At 54.3% G+C, this 15,743-nt stretch overlaps 1 protein-coding gene across 3 annotated transcripts in view; it reads right to left on the reverse strand.

Moving 5' to 3' along the window:
- Positions 1–1,976: 1,976 nt before the first annotated feature.
- Positions 1,977–15,743, reverse strand: part of PPP2R2C (protein phosphatase 2, regulatory subunit B, gamma) — a 287,323-nt gene continuing 273,556 nt past the window's right edge. For all 3 annotated transcript variants that reach the window (XM_012002141.1, XM_012002143.1, XM_012002140.1), the window contains 3 exons: positions 13,892–14,061; positions 9,759–9,850; positions 1,977–4,194 (listed from right to left, as the gene is read on the reverse strand). In XM_012002141.1, coding sequence (XP_011857531.1) covers positions 3,903–4,194; positions 9,759–9,850; positions 13,892–14,061 — 554 coding nt within the window. In that variant the 3' untranslated portion in view covers positions 1,977–3,902. The remainder of the gene's footprint in view (positions 4,195–9,758; positions 9,851–13,891; positions 14,062–15,743) is intronic.

Raw genomic sequence — 15,743 nt, forward strand, 5'->3', positions numbered from 1 at the left:
TGGTCTCCATCTCCTGACCTCAAGTGATCCGCCTGCCTTGGCCTCCCAAAGTGCTGGGATTACAGGTGTGAGCCACCGTGCCTGGCCAAGAGTATCCCTTTTTCTCATCTGTTTTCTTTGGGATTCTCTTTGATTTTTTTTGTTCTACTTCCTGAGAAATTTCCTCAACCATATCTTCCAATCTTTGCAGAGATCTTTATTTTTGCAATCATGCTTCTAATTTCCATGGTTTCCTTAGCGTCTCCATGTGTTTCTATGGCTATGTTTTCCATATTCTCTTATCTCTATGCAGATATTCATTATCAGAGTTTTGAAAACTAGATTCCACTTGGCACTGTAGCTAAAGGTTGCAGCTGTGGAACTGAGTGCCAATAAAGCCCCAATAAAGCAGACCCGCAGAACAGCACCTGCCTTCCTCCTGCTGAACCTGAAGCCCCAAACTCCCTCTTGAAAGCCAGAGGCAGGGCCTGGCTCCTGGCAGAGTCTGGCTCCTGGCAGGGTCTGTCTCCTGGCAGAGTCTGGCTCCTGGCAGGGTGCAGGGAAACTTACCCGCACACTCTCCTGTTTAGCTCAGCAATTGTGGCAGGTGGGGCAGAGCCTCTCTGGCTTCCTGAAGAATCCAGGTACCCTGTCGTTTCTCTCCCCCGAGGCTTCCATTCTCTGGGACCCTCAGGCACGTCTGTGGGGGAGAACTGAACGAGGAGTTATGTGCTACCTGTGTGATTGTGAGCTAATTCTTCAACCTCTCTGAATCAGTTTCCTCATCTGTATCATATTCTCATGGAGAGTGTGTGTGTGGAGATCATGATGGGCCGTGCACACCTGATGCAAGACAAAACAAGACAACTATCATTACGGAGTGTTGTGTGCCAAGCACTGTGTTTTGCACTATCCAAGTTAATCTTGCCCTTTCTCTCCCACCACAAACCTACAAAATAGGGAGTCCTTGTAGCTCCATTTCCTCAGTGATGAATTCAGAGCTAGGGAAAGTTAAGAGCTGAATTAGGAGCTAGAGGCAGCAAACCCTTGATGCGAACCCAGCTTCCCAGTGCAAAGCCCATGGGCATCCCCACTTGCTGTACTGCCTCCCGACGGGCTCCACCTCCATGAGGTTGGACTCATTAAAAACAAACAGCATCCTGGGCCTCGTTTTTGATGTAACATTTGTTATTTTATTGGAAAAAGCTGGTATTAACATATTTATAGTTTTATTCAACAATTGGGTAATTTGTGAGACACCAAAGAGAAAAAGAATGCACCTATGAGTTACAGAGTCCAAACTGATCAGGGCTGACAACTTGATCACCATGTATCCCACACCACCACCACCACCACCACCACCACCACCACAACCACCACCATCACCACCCCCATCACCAAGAGCTTCGTCCTCAGAGAAGAGCTAAATTTAAAAAACCCAACAACTTCACAACGACCATGTGAACGCCCGTACATTCGAGAAGACCAGAAGATGTAAGCAGAGCAGGGATGCAAGTCTGTGACTATTATGCTGGTCCTTCCGCCATTTCTGGTTTTATCCCTCCCACTGACACCTTTTCTTCACACACATTTTATCTTCACAATTTGCTTTGGACATCATTATTTTCCAGGGATCCAAAGACATACTTTTCCTCAAAGAAGATCTTTTTTCCTTTCTTTTTTCTCCTTTTTGGTTTGGTACCCAAAGTTTAAAACAGAAGTAAGGAACTAGGAACCGTACTAAGACTTCCTTTTGAAGAACATGTAAGATTCGTACTTTGAAGATGGTAAATGTTAAATCTATGATGTGACAGTAACCTCTAGCTGCAAATACAAGTTTCCTCTCTTAACATTTGACTCACAAAGGGAGATGGATCGTAGCAAATATCCAAGTAATTGGTAAGGCCCTCAGAGCTGGGTTTTGGCTTCAACACGCTATCTATACAATTAACCACATTCTCAAACCTCTTTACAAGGGGGAAAAAGTAATCCAATCTTTTGATTGTTAAATTTAATTAGAATAGATATGTACATATAATACTGTCCAGGTCAACTGGATTTTATAGTGATATATAAACAAACATTCTTCATTCACGTTGATTAAAAAAAAAAAAACCAATGATCCATTTCCCTGTGTAAATGTTATATGGCCAGAAGTGAGTACACATGCACTTTGTGCTTTTACACACACAAAAGTATACTGTAATCCACTGAGAATAACCTCAGCTGGGTCTATTTCCTGGGTTATGTTACATCTTGTAAAAAACAAAACAAAACAAAATGGTTGGATTTGGCTGGGTCTCTGCTCCTCGCTTTCTGAATCAAAATGCCAAACTGCGTGGTTCTGCTGTGAGTCCATGAGCAAAGACGACTCAGAGGGGTGGGCAGGTGTGGTATCATCAGAACAGGAGCATCTACCATGGAAACACCACCTTCTCTGTCGCCCTCATTGTCAGAGGGGCAGAGTTCCCGAGGGACACGTCCTCTGGGACTGTGTGGTCCTTAAAGTAAAGGTATCCTAAAATGGTCAGAACATGCAATTTCCTTTCAGAGGCAGTTCAGTGCATTGGCTCAAGGAGGGTGCAAGCCCAGGGTGAAGTGGAGTCCCGGGGGGGGCCGTACTCCTGAAGCCACCAAGCAGAGCAAGGAGCTCCGGGGGGGTCTTCTCCATCTTCCATCCTGCGTTTCAGTTCTCCTGGACCCTTGTCGTAGCCAAGTCTGCCATGTCCTATTTTCCAAGACAGAGAGGCATTCCTTTCCAAACCTTCCATTCGAGTGTCACTTAAACATGAGCCACCCACGAGATGGACTGGAGAGAACCTTGTGTGAAGACCCGGACGGGCTCCTGACACCACTGCTTGGCGGGCGCCTGCCATGGGTGACCTGTGCATCTGCTCAGAGCCTCAGTTTCTTCTCGTGGACAGAGGGGATCCTAAGGCTTCCTCTTATCCCCAGCATCCAGCCCAGAGCCTGGCACGCTTCGAGAAGTTGGTGCTTATGATGGAAATGAATGAACACCCACCTCGCAGTCAGGAGGAAGATTCCAAAAAATCGTGAATGGGAGCCAGTGTCCGCTCCAGGAAGGTGCCCAGTGAATGCTGAAGGGCGAGGGGAAAGCGGCTGCAGGGAGGGCTGCAGGGGGTAAGTCAACAGCCTCTAGGGCTGAGCACCATGCCCAGCACACAGGAGAGGCTCAGCAAACGGCAGGTGAATCAGATGAGGACACAGGCACGCAGAAGACAAACCCCACCCCGCTCCTCTCGGGAAACTGCACCAGATCTGGGACCTGGGATGTTTCAAGACGTTCAGAAAACCTAGGAAAGAAGCTTGCATCTGCAAATTCTCAGCATGAATTCACCCTCTGAAATACAAAGGTGCGATCATCAGCTCTGAGACAGGGCCAACTGCTCCATTTATAACCAAAAGACCCCCTGGCTGGCTCATTTGAGATTCATCATCTGTCCCTGGAGCCCTGATCTGGGACCGGTGAGGCATGGGGGGGAAGCAGCTCCCATCAGCTCCGGCCCCTGCAGCAGGACGCACTGGAGTGAAAAATTAACCCGGACGCATAAAAAGTCCTATCGATGTGGTAAAGACCGCAGACCGAGACGGTGAAGGGACGTGAATGAAAGAACCCTGAACTGTAAGACTCCACAGTCATGTCCATTTTATGATTTGTGGCGGTGAACGCTTCCTTTCCTTTTTATTTTTTTAAACAGACAATTACTGCCAAACACAATTCTGGCCTAGGGAAGCTGGGGCAGGGATGGGGGCCCAGGCTTCCTGTGTCCACACACTGCCACCTCTGCGGCTGTCCTCGTTGGCGCTGTGACTTCCTTCCCCTCCTTGCGTTGTGGTCGTGAAGATCATGTCGGGGATAACTTGCGCAAGGCTGGGTGGTGGGGGCCGGGATCTGCACGTACCTAGTGCATGTCAGAGTTCACCTTGTCCTGGAAGATGTACAGGTTGTTGGTGGCAGCAATGGCGATGATGTTCTCAGCCGGGTGCCAGGCCGTGTGCAGGATCTTCTTGGTGAAGTCCAAGCTGTCCACACTGATGTCATCACGCCGGCGCTTGCCCCCCACGCACACACGCCGCGGCTTGAGCACAGCCCGAGGCTTGCTGCTTTCCCTCGAGGCCTCCAGGGTCACGTCCCGCTTGGTATTCCGATCGAACATGCGGAAGAAGTTGTTGTAGGCCCCGGTCATGATGACGCTGGTGGGAGAAGGAGAGGCGTCAGGCGAGGAGGAGCACGAGCCTCTTCTCAAGAAATAAGCCCAGGTGTGGGGACTCATGCCTATAACCCCAGGACTTTGGAAGGCCCCAGCGGGAGGATCGCGTCAGCCTAGGAGTTCAGGACCAGCCTGGACAACATAGCGAGACTCCACCTCTACAAAAAAAAATTTTAAATGACCATAGTCCCAGCTATTCGGGAGGCTGAGGCAGGAGGATCACCTGAGCCTGGGGAGGCAGAGGCTGCAGTGAGCTGTGATTGTACCGCTGCAGTCTAGCCTGGGTGACAGAGTAAAACTCTGTCTCAAAACAACAGACAGACAAAAAAGAAAGCAAGCCCAGAGCCTACAGAGCCATCACTCCCTGGAAAGGGAACCCACACCTGCCTCTATTCCCCTGTCTCTTGGGGTCTCTTATATCCCCTCACATGTCAGCTGCCACCAACACGTAGACTCTGGGGCCAGGAGCTAAGATCATTTTTATGCTCTGCCCCAATCATCATGAAAATACCCTGCTGGCCGGGCGCGGGGACTCACATCTGTAATCCCAGCACTTTGGGAGTCCGAGGCGGGTGGATCACCTGAGGTGAGGAGTTTGAGACCAGCCTGGCCAACATGATGAAACCCCGTCTCTACTAAAAATACAAAAATAAACTGGGCATGGTAGTGGGCACCTGTAATCCCAGCTACTCGGGAGGCTGAGGCAGGAGAGCTGCTTGAATCCAGGAGGCGAGGTTGTAGTGAGCCGAGATTGCACCACTGCACTCCAGCCTGGGCAATAAGAGCAAAACTCCGTCTCGGAAAAAAAAAAAAAAAAAAAGAAGAAGAAAGAAGGAAAGAAAAGAAAAGACAATGCCCTCCTGTAATTTCTGTTAGTCCAGGAGAGAAAGCCCTGGCCTTCCAAAGGGACTGTGCGACCACAGCAGGAGGCAGCCACCGAAGCAGCTGGGACAGAGAACCACCAGGCCCTGCTTCCCTCCAGGGGCCCGCCTGTCCCGAGGAGTCGGGTGAATAAAGGAATATGCATCGCCATGAGGGACGGGGCGAGCAGTGCTGATGTGCAGAGGCTCACCGCCCTCGCCATCCTGCTAAAGAGAATTCCACACCATTTCCTTGCTCTCCCTGCTCCTAAGGAGGGGATCCTGCTGGCGGGAGGAAGGATAAGTTCATCGACATAGTAAGAGGCAGCAGAGAAAGCACAGCTCTGTGGCCTGCGCCCAGAGGAAGGGTTTTGGGGTTTGGCCTCTGCAGGGCCCTGGAGCAGCTGTGGGGTGCAAGGTAAGTGGGGAGGAAGAGGACATTCCGAAAAGCAGCCACGAGATAAAGAAGTTGTCCTGCTGAAGGCTCTTCAGGGAGGAAATCCTATTTCCTTTTGGAAGCCGAGTTGGGCTTCCTGAGGTTAACACTGCTCTGAGACAGAACCAGGGGGATCCCTGGGTCTCCACGGGTTATGCACAGAGGACAAAAGCTCACACGTGAGCTCAGGCACTGTGGTCAGGGGCTTGGGCTCTGGCCAGTCCCCCTGGGTCTGGGTCCCAGCTCTGCCCTACCCTGACATGCACCCTATCTTAGTTTTCTATAAATATTAGGGTCAACAAGGGAACGCAGCCCCTGGTAAGTGCGAATCAGGGGACGCAGGCTGAACAGCCCGCACAGTGCTGGGCTTGGGGCACTTTGCCTCTTGTTATTTACCAGGTACTTCTCGATCCTAATCGTCCATGTGACCGAAGCCACACCTGCTTTATATGTGACTCAGAGCCTGGGACAAGGGAAGCAGCATGAGAGTGGGGCTGGGTGAACGAGTCCCACAGAAGGCCCTGCCCAGGCACCACAGGCTGACTGGGGGAGGCCACACTCCCCGCGCTGGCACATGGGGGAGGCAGCCCCCTTTGTTCTTCAGGGAACAGTTCATAAAATGAACCTGGGTGATTTCACACAACGCTGGCTCTTCTGATCCATTTAGCGGAAGGAAAGCGACATAATCAAAGTTATTTGCAACCCACACAGTTCCTGATCCTCCCTCTGTTCGGGTGTGGAATTCAGCTGACACGTGCTCTGGGGGAGAGGGAGGGGGCCCCCTCTCATCCTACAGCACCAAGCCCCAGCACCGTGAGAGCCATTCCTCACATTCATGCAGGTTTCTTAAATTCCAGAAGATTCCCTTAACAGGGAAAAGGGCAGGTGAGCTGCTTCACCTCTCCTAGCCTCATCTGCATGTGGGATCAAAACGCCGGCTGCTTTTAGCCCTAGTGCTCCCCTCCTCTTTCCTTTGGGGAAAGAAAGGCGCCTGCCCACCCCGCCCCCGCCAGGGCTTGTAATCCCAGCTGCTTGGGAGGCTGAGGCAGGAGAATTGCTTTACCTGGGAAGGCGGAGGTTGCAGTGAGCTAAGATGGCGGCACTGCACTCCCTATCCCTGTGAGCTGTCAATCACAGTGCTCTCCCCGCCCCTGGCCAGAGGTTCAAAAAGTGGGCATGTGACCCACACAAAGCCAATCAGATCCTACCATGAGAGTTTTACACAGTCCCTGGGAGGGGTTTGCTGGCTGAGGATAATGGAAAGGGGAATGATTTGGGAGTCATCTCCGAAGAGGGAGAGGACGAGGCTAGTGTGTAAGGAGAAGCAGGGAGAAGCAGAGATGGGGAAGCACAGAGAGAAGAAAATGGCCCTACGGATACAGCATGAGCCCCTGGGGAAGCCTTGCCCTGGGATTTCTCGGAGCAAGTGTAGGTGTGTCTGACTCCTGCACCTGAGCATGCTCAGCTGGCACAAATCCCTCCCACCAGGCAGGACAGATAAGGAGAGCTTCATGGAGGAGGGGACGTTGGAGCTGGGTGTGGGAGGGTCTGCGGGATTCCTCCAAGTGGGTAACCAGGGGAAGGGCAGGCCTGCCAACAGGACAGTCCACGCAGGATCACTGGGACCCCTGCCCATACGAACTGGGATCTTGCTGAAGGCATCACACATGGTCTCATCCCCAAAACGGCCACGGAGGTCACAGTTTCCTAGAGTCACTTTCCAGGTGAGCTGACTTAGAGAGGCCCAGGGGCTTCCTCAAGCACACGGTGGAGAGGGGTAGAATGTGGACCAGAAACTGAGGGAGTCCAGCAGGAGGGCTGCTGCCTCTCCACAGCGCGCTGCCCATCCGCGTTCTGCCGGCACTGGGAAGCCCCACTGCAAGGTCCATCGGGCAGCCACCATGTGGCAGCCGCGGCGGCCTGTGGGCCGGGCCAATGGTCAGAGGGGGTCAACAGGAATACGAGGGCAGCAACTGGGAGCCCGCGAGGATTCGAGTTTGCTTTGGTCTGCAAGGATGCGGGGAGCAGGGGGAATCCTTGCTTCTCTCCTGAGCCTCTGAGCCCCTGGAAGGCAGGACCCAGGATCTGTTTATCTTGGACTCCTGACCATGGGGCATGTTGTTCTCAGAACAGTGCTCAAAGTGAAGTGGGAGGTGGCACACCTCTATGCCTTCTAGAAACATCCACAGCCACTGGACGCACCTGCCGTCCCAGTGAAGGGCTCAGAACAGGTTGAGTCAGAGTAGCCCCCCAGGGCACGCCACCCATTGTGGGAGGTAAACAAGGACAGACAGGGAGGCACGTGGGGGATCACTAGGACAGGGTGTGGCTGGTGTGTAAAGTGCACGCAGGAAGTTGCGGGTGGGAGGCAGGACAGGAGAGCCCAGGCCTGGACGCCACTGTCAGCTTGGAGGAGTTTGGCGGCTTCTCCAGTCCTGGGAGCAGGCGTCACCCGGCCTCGGGTGCCCCCTGGTGGCAGCTTGAAGGAAGGACGGGCTGTGGGTTGCAACCAGCGGGGACCTATCCCCCAAAACGCACAACAGCTGCAGGTTCCTCTCCTCCGATTTGAACAGACCCTCTTGGGGCCCCCTGCACTAGGGAACCCCTAATGTGTCAGGGCCTGCAGCTCAGGAGCATGGGAGGAGCCCTGTCTGCTGGGGGTGTCTGGGATCTATCTGGGGGCAGGGCCTTAGAGAGAAGGTCCTGTGTCCTGCTGACCCAGCTGTGCCAGCCCAGCCCCAGGCCAGGCCTCCATCCTGGTTTTCTAAGTATCCTTTAGTGGCTCCCTGTGATCACCATGCTGGCCCCTCGCCTGAGCTCAGGCTCTCCTCAAAGACCCCCGCGGTCTGGGGGAGCTCCAGGATGTTGGCAGCTCTCACGAACCGCCTTCCCTGGACACAATGGCTTGGCCCCCTGCTTGGATCCAGCCCTGCTTCCAGGGGGCTCCCTCCTGGTCCTGTCCCTGCCATGTCCAACCCCTCCTCTTATCCCACACACCAACCCTGATGGTCCCAGTCCTGTGCCCAGAGCCAGAGGGTCATAGCATAGTCATCTCACATGACCACCACAGTGCTGGCCACCCTCAGAGGTCCGGCAGAGCCCAGACCTGTCATGTGACTGATGCCATCCACAGGGTGGACACCCCCCTACCAGGTGACGCCCGAGTCAGGGCTGCTGGCTCTTACTCCGCCCTCCTTGCCTACCACACTGGACAGGACTGTGGGGAGGAGGTGACAGTACATGGGCTCCTGACGGGTGGTATTCTGATCTAGCAGCCAGTGTGGTCTTTATCTCCGCACTGTCTGTCACCTGGAGACCCACTTCCGGATCTGGGCAGCTGGACAAGGAGGTATCCGGTCCTTGAGGAAGCAGCTGTAGGAGACACTGAGAGGCCACCTCTCAGCTTCTGAGCTTGAAACTCACAGATGGAGAACAGGCTTGTCTATTTCAGAATCTTACACCCGGCAGGACCCCGAGCACTAAGCTGATGTGATTTGGGAGGGCAGAGGAGGGATTTTCCCACCTCCAGAATGGAGGAAGAATCCCAGATTCCTTACTTACAGAGATAAGGAATCACAGGTAGAGGTAAGGGGGCCTCTGCCACGGTCCCCTTGTCCATACCCACCCTGGGCTGAGCCCAGGCTAGGGAGACACAGGAACTCACTTCTGGCACTGGGGGGCCACTTTCCAAGGAGGTGAGTTTGAGAGACAGCTGGACCTGTGGGTTATGACCAGCCCTGGAGGGTGCAGGAGCTCCGAGGTGCCCCCGAGCCTCAGCGGGCCTGAGTGGGGTGTCACCAGGAAGAGAGGGAGACAGCAGTGGTGATGGGAAGAGGGGTGAGTAGGCTGATGGTCAAAGCTATAGGGGCGCAGGGCTGTCTCAGGGCATGCAGGTGTGGATAGATGATGGTGACCAGGTGTTGGGCTACAGCCCTCGCCCCTGACAAGCTGGGAGGGGGGAGCACACCACTGGGGCCCCTGAATTAACTAAATATGTTCCCACTACTGCCTACAGGGCAGGCGCCAATGTGGCTGTGAGGTTCAGTGACAGAAGATGAAGAAAGTTTCATGTCCTGCCCCTTGAATCTGAGCGCTGAGAGTTGGACCTGCTCTGGAAAGCATGGGCTCCACCCGGACACCTGACCCATCGAGGCTGAGTAGCTGCGGGTCACCGGGATCCTAGCCCAGGCCCCTGCAGGGAAGAAACCCTCCCCACGGTGAGGTGAGGTGCGGGCGGAGGTCAGGGCTTACCTGTCGCTCCCATTCCAGGCACATTCAAACTTGTCGAAAATGCAGTCATTCTCGTACAGGGAACAGAGCTTGCTCCGAAGGTAGTCGTGGACCTGGTGGAAGAAGGGATGAGGTGAGTGGACGGGGTGCCCCGACCATCCTGGCCCCTCCACAAGAAGGGTCTCAAAGAGCAGCAAGGGTTTGCACGCCCTGACACGGCCCGACACAGCCCTGCTCATCTCAGCACGGGTCTGAATGCCCTGACACAGCCCAATACAGCCCTGCTCATCTTATCGGGGGGCCCACGACCAGGCACATGGCTGACCTCCGAGCTGTGGCCAGAGACGGGAGCAGCACCCAGGAGCAGAGTCCACTGTGACAAACAAAACGCCCGCAGCACAGGGGCCAGGACTGCCTGGGGGCCAGATCCTGGCTCTGCCCTCCCAGCTGCGTGATCTTGGACAAGTACTTCACCTCTCTGAGCCTCAGTTTCTTCAAACTTAAAGTGATAAGAGGGCGAACCCCACAGTAGTTCTGGGATTAAGTGCAGGGCAGGCTTTTGAGGGTAATGATTACCAAGAACACAGGGTGGCGGCCATCAAGAAAGGGGAAGAGGGAGGGAGCCCACACAGCTTTCTCCTCCGTCCACAGCACGAGGCACTGAGGCTCACAGGGTCACACAGCCTCTAAGAGGCTGACCAGGGCCCTTCCCCAGGATTCCCGGACCCCCCAGGAGAGATGGTGACATCCCATGACCCGCATCCACCTGACTGCAGCCAGTCCTACAAGCCCTGTACCCGGAGGGTCTCATGAGTGCTGGGGCTGGGGCTGGAGCTGCCAGGACAACAGGGCATGGGCTCTGTCCTCTGGGTGGGGAAGGGCAGGTAACTGGGTGCCATGGAGCCTGGTTTCAACTCCCAGAAGTTGAAATTAACAACCAATGAACACAGAAAACGTGAAGGGTGGTGTGAACATCAATTTCGTGTGTCAGCTTGGCAGGGCCATGGTACCCAGATCCTTGGTGTTTCTGTGAAGACATTTTGTAGGGGAGGTTAACATTTAAGCTGATAGACTGAGTAACAGGCTGCCCTCCGTCATGTGGGGGGTCTCGTCCAATCAGTCGAAGACCCCGATAGAACAAAGACAGACCTCCCTGAGGACCGGCGGATTCCACCAACAGACGCCTGTGGGCTCGCACGGTCACTCCCCTGAGTCGCCAGCCTGCCGGCCTGCTCTGCAGATTTAGAACATGCCACGTGAGCCGATTCCTTCACATCTCCCTCTCTTTCTCAGTCTCTCTCCCCATCCTGTTGCTTCTGTTTCTCTGAACCATCTGACTAACATGGTGTAAGGGCCACACAGGAAAACAGAGTGGCATTAGGGGAAGCAGGATTGGGAGGAGGGGCCTGCTATTCACTGCAGACAGGATGGTTAGACAAGGCTACTGTACTCCCGCCTGGGGCCATGCTCATCCCTCCCCACTCCCCGTGTCTTCCGGGTGACCCTAGTCTTCCCCTTGGGCCCCTGGGCTGCAGCCCCACCAGGCTGAGGGTCACTGTGTTCCTGTCTGTCTGAGACCCTTGAGGGTGAGGCCGAGGTTCTTCCTTCTCTCTGGGCCCAGGGTTGAGCACTGTGTTGGGCACAGGGTACTGGCTCAGTATGTGTAACAACTAAAATCAAGGGGGATGAATGGCAGCAGGTTTTAGTGTTCATGTCCCATCCCGGGGCTGCATTTTTGTGTGTCTCCCTTACTCAGTCCCAGCAGCCTTAGTGATGCATGCTTCCAAATACGCACGCTGTTCTCTCTCCCGTGCACTAAGCCTCTCCTGCCCTCTAGTGGCAGGGCGAGGAAGAGCTCTGGAGAAAGACAGTGAATGTCAATCTGAGGTCCGCTGCTTGCTGGCTGTGTCACAGATTCACCATTTAACTCAATTGTCTTCCAATAAAACGGGATGGAGAGAACACCGGCCCTAGCTCCCAGGACAGCTGGGAGGCTTAGATGAGGCAAAGTCTACTATGGACTTACCTCAGTGTGGCTCATTCAACACCTGTCCCCAGCCCCTTCACCCCTTCCTTCTTCAACCACAGAGGCTGTCAAACTATTAATTTCCCCAGCCACTGTGGTGGCTGCTGGGGACCCATTCTAGACAATGAGGTGTAAGAAGTCTTCTGAGAAGCATTCTGGGGAAGATTTCACAATCACAATGAAACACGCAATAGACCCCAGGGGTGAGATAAAGCACATTTCCTATTTCCTGCCTGGAATGTAGGCAAAGTGCTTGGAGGTGTGGCAGCCACTTTGCCACCATGAGGTACCACATATGAAGTGGAAAACCAACGCCCAAATGATGGCAGACTGGATCACAGAAGGAACCACTGTGGTGCTGCTGGGGTCATGGAGCACCCCCACCTTCCTGAACTGCCCTCTCCAGACTCCCTGTGGTGGGAGAAAAACAGCCACGATTTGTTAAGCACTGCATACCAGCTGAACGCAGTCCTGCTACACACAATTTCTAGCACATCATAAGCCACCAAAAAATGTTGGTTGTTGTGCTGCTTTTATGTAGTTATTGCTATTATTTTAGCATCAACAGGTCAGCTGGGCCAGATGCCAAGTGCCCAGCTTAGGGCCTCACCCTTCAGAGCAGTCATTCCCCTGCTTCGTGGGGTCCTTCATGAGAATTTCGGAAAGTTGTGTCCCCTTCCCCTGAAAATGCTGGTAGAAAACATTCCACATAGTTTAAGGGGTTCAAGGGCCTTCGTTGACCACCGGGATGGATGTAAGCGACTGGATCAGGGGCCGGAGGGCGTTGGAAATGTTCATTTCCCTGAGCTGCCTCCAGAGGGAGCCAGAGAGTGGCTCCTGCAGGCTTGAGCCGGGCTTATCCTGTCCCTCTCCTAGTCTGGGGTCTCCGCCATTCCCACAGGGACAGAGGAGGGCTGAGTACTGCCTGGGGTGTGCAGTGTGAGGAGGGGGCCTGAGGGAGGAACTGGGGCAGTCGCAAGTACTCAAGTATACACACGTGGCTGACAAAGGGGCAGTCCCCATAGCGGCACTTGTGGGCGTGTGGCTTCCAGGGGCGTGCGCTGTTCCTCTGGGGCCCGAGTCAGAACAGAGCAGCCCACCCTCTGACATCTGCACCCATTCCCAGCGGGGCCTGTGCCGCCCAGGACGCCGCCCCGCCAGGTCTTGGCAGGGAGGAAAGGAAAGCGTAGGGCTCTGAGGCTGGGCTCTGAATCTGTCACTGCCCAGCCGAGAGACACCTCCCTCATCTCCCCACCTCTTAGTGCCTGGGTTCCCTTTCCACCAAACGGGATGACGGCTCCTTGTCACCGGGAAGTAAGGAATGGAGGTGACAGATGTCAAGCACATGGCACCCAGTGTGTAAGGAGTGACACCGTGAGGAACCGGCTGGGGTTTCTGATGGGGTGTTTTCCCACCCAGTTTGCACAGCCAGATCTTACTCATCCTTCAAGGCCTGGCACAAATGCCGCCTCCTCCAAGAAGCCTCCCTGATCTCCCCACCTAACTGGAACCGGCTTTGAAGCCATCCCACATCTCTTTCAAGTCCACATTTTATTTTAACATCACATGAGTTTTGTTGTCTACCCCCTAACATATCTGCATGGATCAAAATAGCAAGATAATAAATAATACTGTCCAAGAAGGGCCCGGACTTCACCTATACTCTGGGCTTATAGGCCTGTGCTAAGGATCTGGAAAGGAAACATGTGCCAAGTTCACCTCTGTGTGCACTACTTACAGACGCACCCTGGGAGGGCAACGCTTAACCCACTTTAATGGTACAGCTCCGATACAGGCTCCCGGGGGTGAGGACGGAAGCCGTCATCTACACGCTCCACTGGGGCCCAGCCTGATGCTCATCTCTGTTCCCACATCTCTCTCCTCCCTTGAACTGGGGCCCCTGGGCCTTGTTTGGGGACATCCGAAGCTCCCTGTGAGGCAGGACTGAGCACTCCGACCCTCTGCCAAGCTACGTGTGGGGATGAGTTGCTGGATTTCTTCAGCCTCCGTATCTTCACCTACAAATTGGGCATATGAAAGCCACACCTGGCTAGGAAGGCCCCTCCATGGGGATCTCAGCATAGGGAAAAAAGACCCAGGATTGGAGGCCTCCTGCTGTGCTGCCCACCTGGTAGGTCTCTATGGGTCTTGCCTCCATGTTCAGGTCCCAGACCTTGACTGTCAGGTAATCCCGAGTGAGCATGTAGCGGCCACTGTGGCTGAACTTCACGTCAGACACGGAGGAGATGATTTCCGAGAAGAAGGAGCGGTTACTGGGGTCCTCGGGCTCTTCAAAGACTGTGGAGACAGAGAAGCAATGGCCGTCACTGGGCTGCTCTCACTCACAGGGTTGGCATGACAGATGACTGTGTTGCACCTGGGTCCATGCTCTGCTTATTCAGTCATTCATTCATTCCTCAAACCTAGAACTAAACACTCACGAGTGAAGGAGCCTGGTAAGATTCTGTGTGTGTAGAAATAGCCATTACTATCCCCATTCATAGCCAAGAAAATGGAGGCGCAGCTGGCTAAAACCCATGCCTGGGGAGTCAGTGCTGGAAGAAAGTGGTAGAGTCGGCATTTGAGGCCAGATCTATACTTGATGTGCTGCCCTCTACTGCCCCCTACTGGTGATGCTGAATGCCAGATTGCAAAGGTGTCCTGACATTCTCAAATGTGCTGGACAATGTCCTCCACTGGGCTGGGCACTGCTTGTGGCTCTGACACTAACTGGCCCTGGGACCTTGGGCCAGTAGTTCTCTCTGTTCATGGTGTCCTGGGCAGGCATGGCTGAGCCCTGCCCACAGGTGGGTTTTGTTTCACTGCCATGGGGGTTGTAACAAAATCAAATCTGACAGTCACGGAGGTGGTACAGTCTCTTGTGTGCCACCCACTGACTGTCTCCTATTTTCTGGGAGCACCTGCTCCACACAGGAAGTTGCTTATCTGGTCCCTAAAGGCAACAGTTTGCTGCCCACCCTGGACAATTATAGATTGGGACAGAGTGGTCAATGGGGGCTCCCCAGAGAGCATCCCCTCCCCACTGCCCCCATGACCTGGCCTTCCTGAACTGCAGAGGTTCCCAAAGTGGGACAAGGTCTCTAAGCTCATTTCTGCTGGTATCTGTCTCACTGGTAGCAGTGACCCTGGGGCTGAAGTAGTGTGGGGACTAGGACCCCTGTTGGGCCAGGCACTAACTCCCTAGGACCTGGGCCACAGAGAGACCCAGGGAGCCATGGGAAGAGGACATGGTGGTGGGGTTGACAGCCATTCACCAGCCAATCTGGAAGGACCTAAACATATGACAACCTGTCCAGCTCTCCCCATGGAAACCGGTTGAGTGGCAGCCTTGCCTGCTGGCCTGCTCTGGTTTCTACCCCTGAAACAGGGGGGCAGAGCTGATCACAGCACCCTGAGGCTCCCGAGAGGCCCCTCCCTGCTGGTGCCTCTCAGCCACAAGGTCTCATGTCCTGCCTCCCAAGTCTGTCCCAGCCCCTTATCCCCCCATGGGAAATGGCAGCACCCCATTCTCCCTCCCATCCAAGGTGGACACTGTACCTGGCCACTGCCTCTCCAGAAATACAACTCCCGTCCAGCTCCCCTCTGTAGGGCCCAGTGGATGCCCTGATGGACTCATTCATTCATTCATTCATTCATTCACTCACTCACTCAGCCAATCCAAACAGCACCTACGCTGTGCCAGGCCCTGGGATGATGCAGTGACCAGCATAAAGCCACTGTTCCCGTGCAGCCAACATTCTCCTTGCAGAGACAGACAATAAAACTAAGTGGCACCCTGAACTGCCAGGAAGCAGCATGTACTGGGGAAGAAGAGCCAGCAGGGAGATGGGCACTGGGGGCTGGTAGTTTATGTAGACAGGGCCTCCATGGGAGGTGCTGTTTGACCAAGGTCTGGGTAAAGTTGGTGAGATTGGTGGTGATGCCTGGAGAGGGGTGCACTGGGCAGAAGGGATGGCACA

Source organism: Mandrillus leucophaeus, unplaced genomic scaffold (genome assembly GCF_000951045.1).
Source record: "Mandrillus leucophaeus isolate KB7577 unplaced genomic scaffold, Mleu.le_1.0 Scaffold68, whole genome shotgun sequence".
NCBI classification, from domain to species: Eukaryota; Metazoa; Chordata; class Mammalia; order Primates; family Cercopithecidae; genus Mandrillus; species Mandrillus leucophaeus.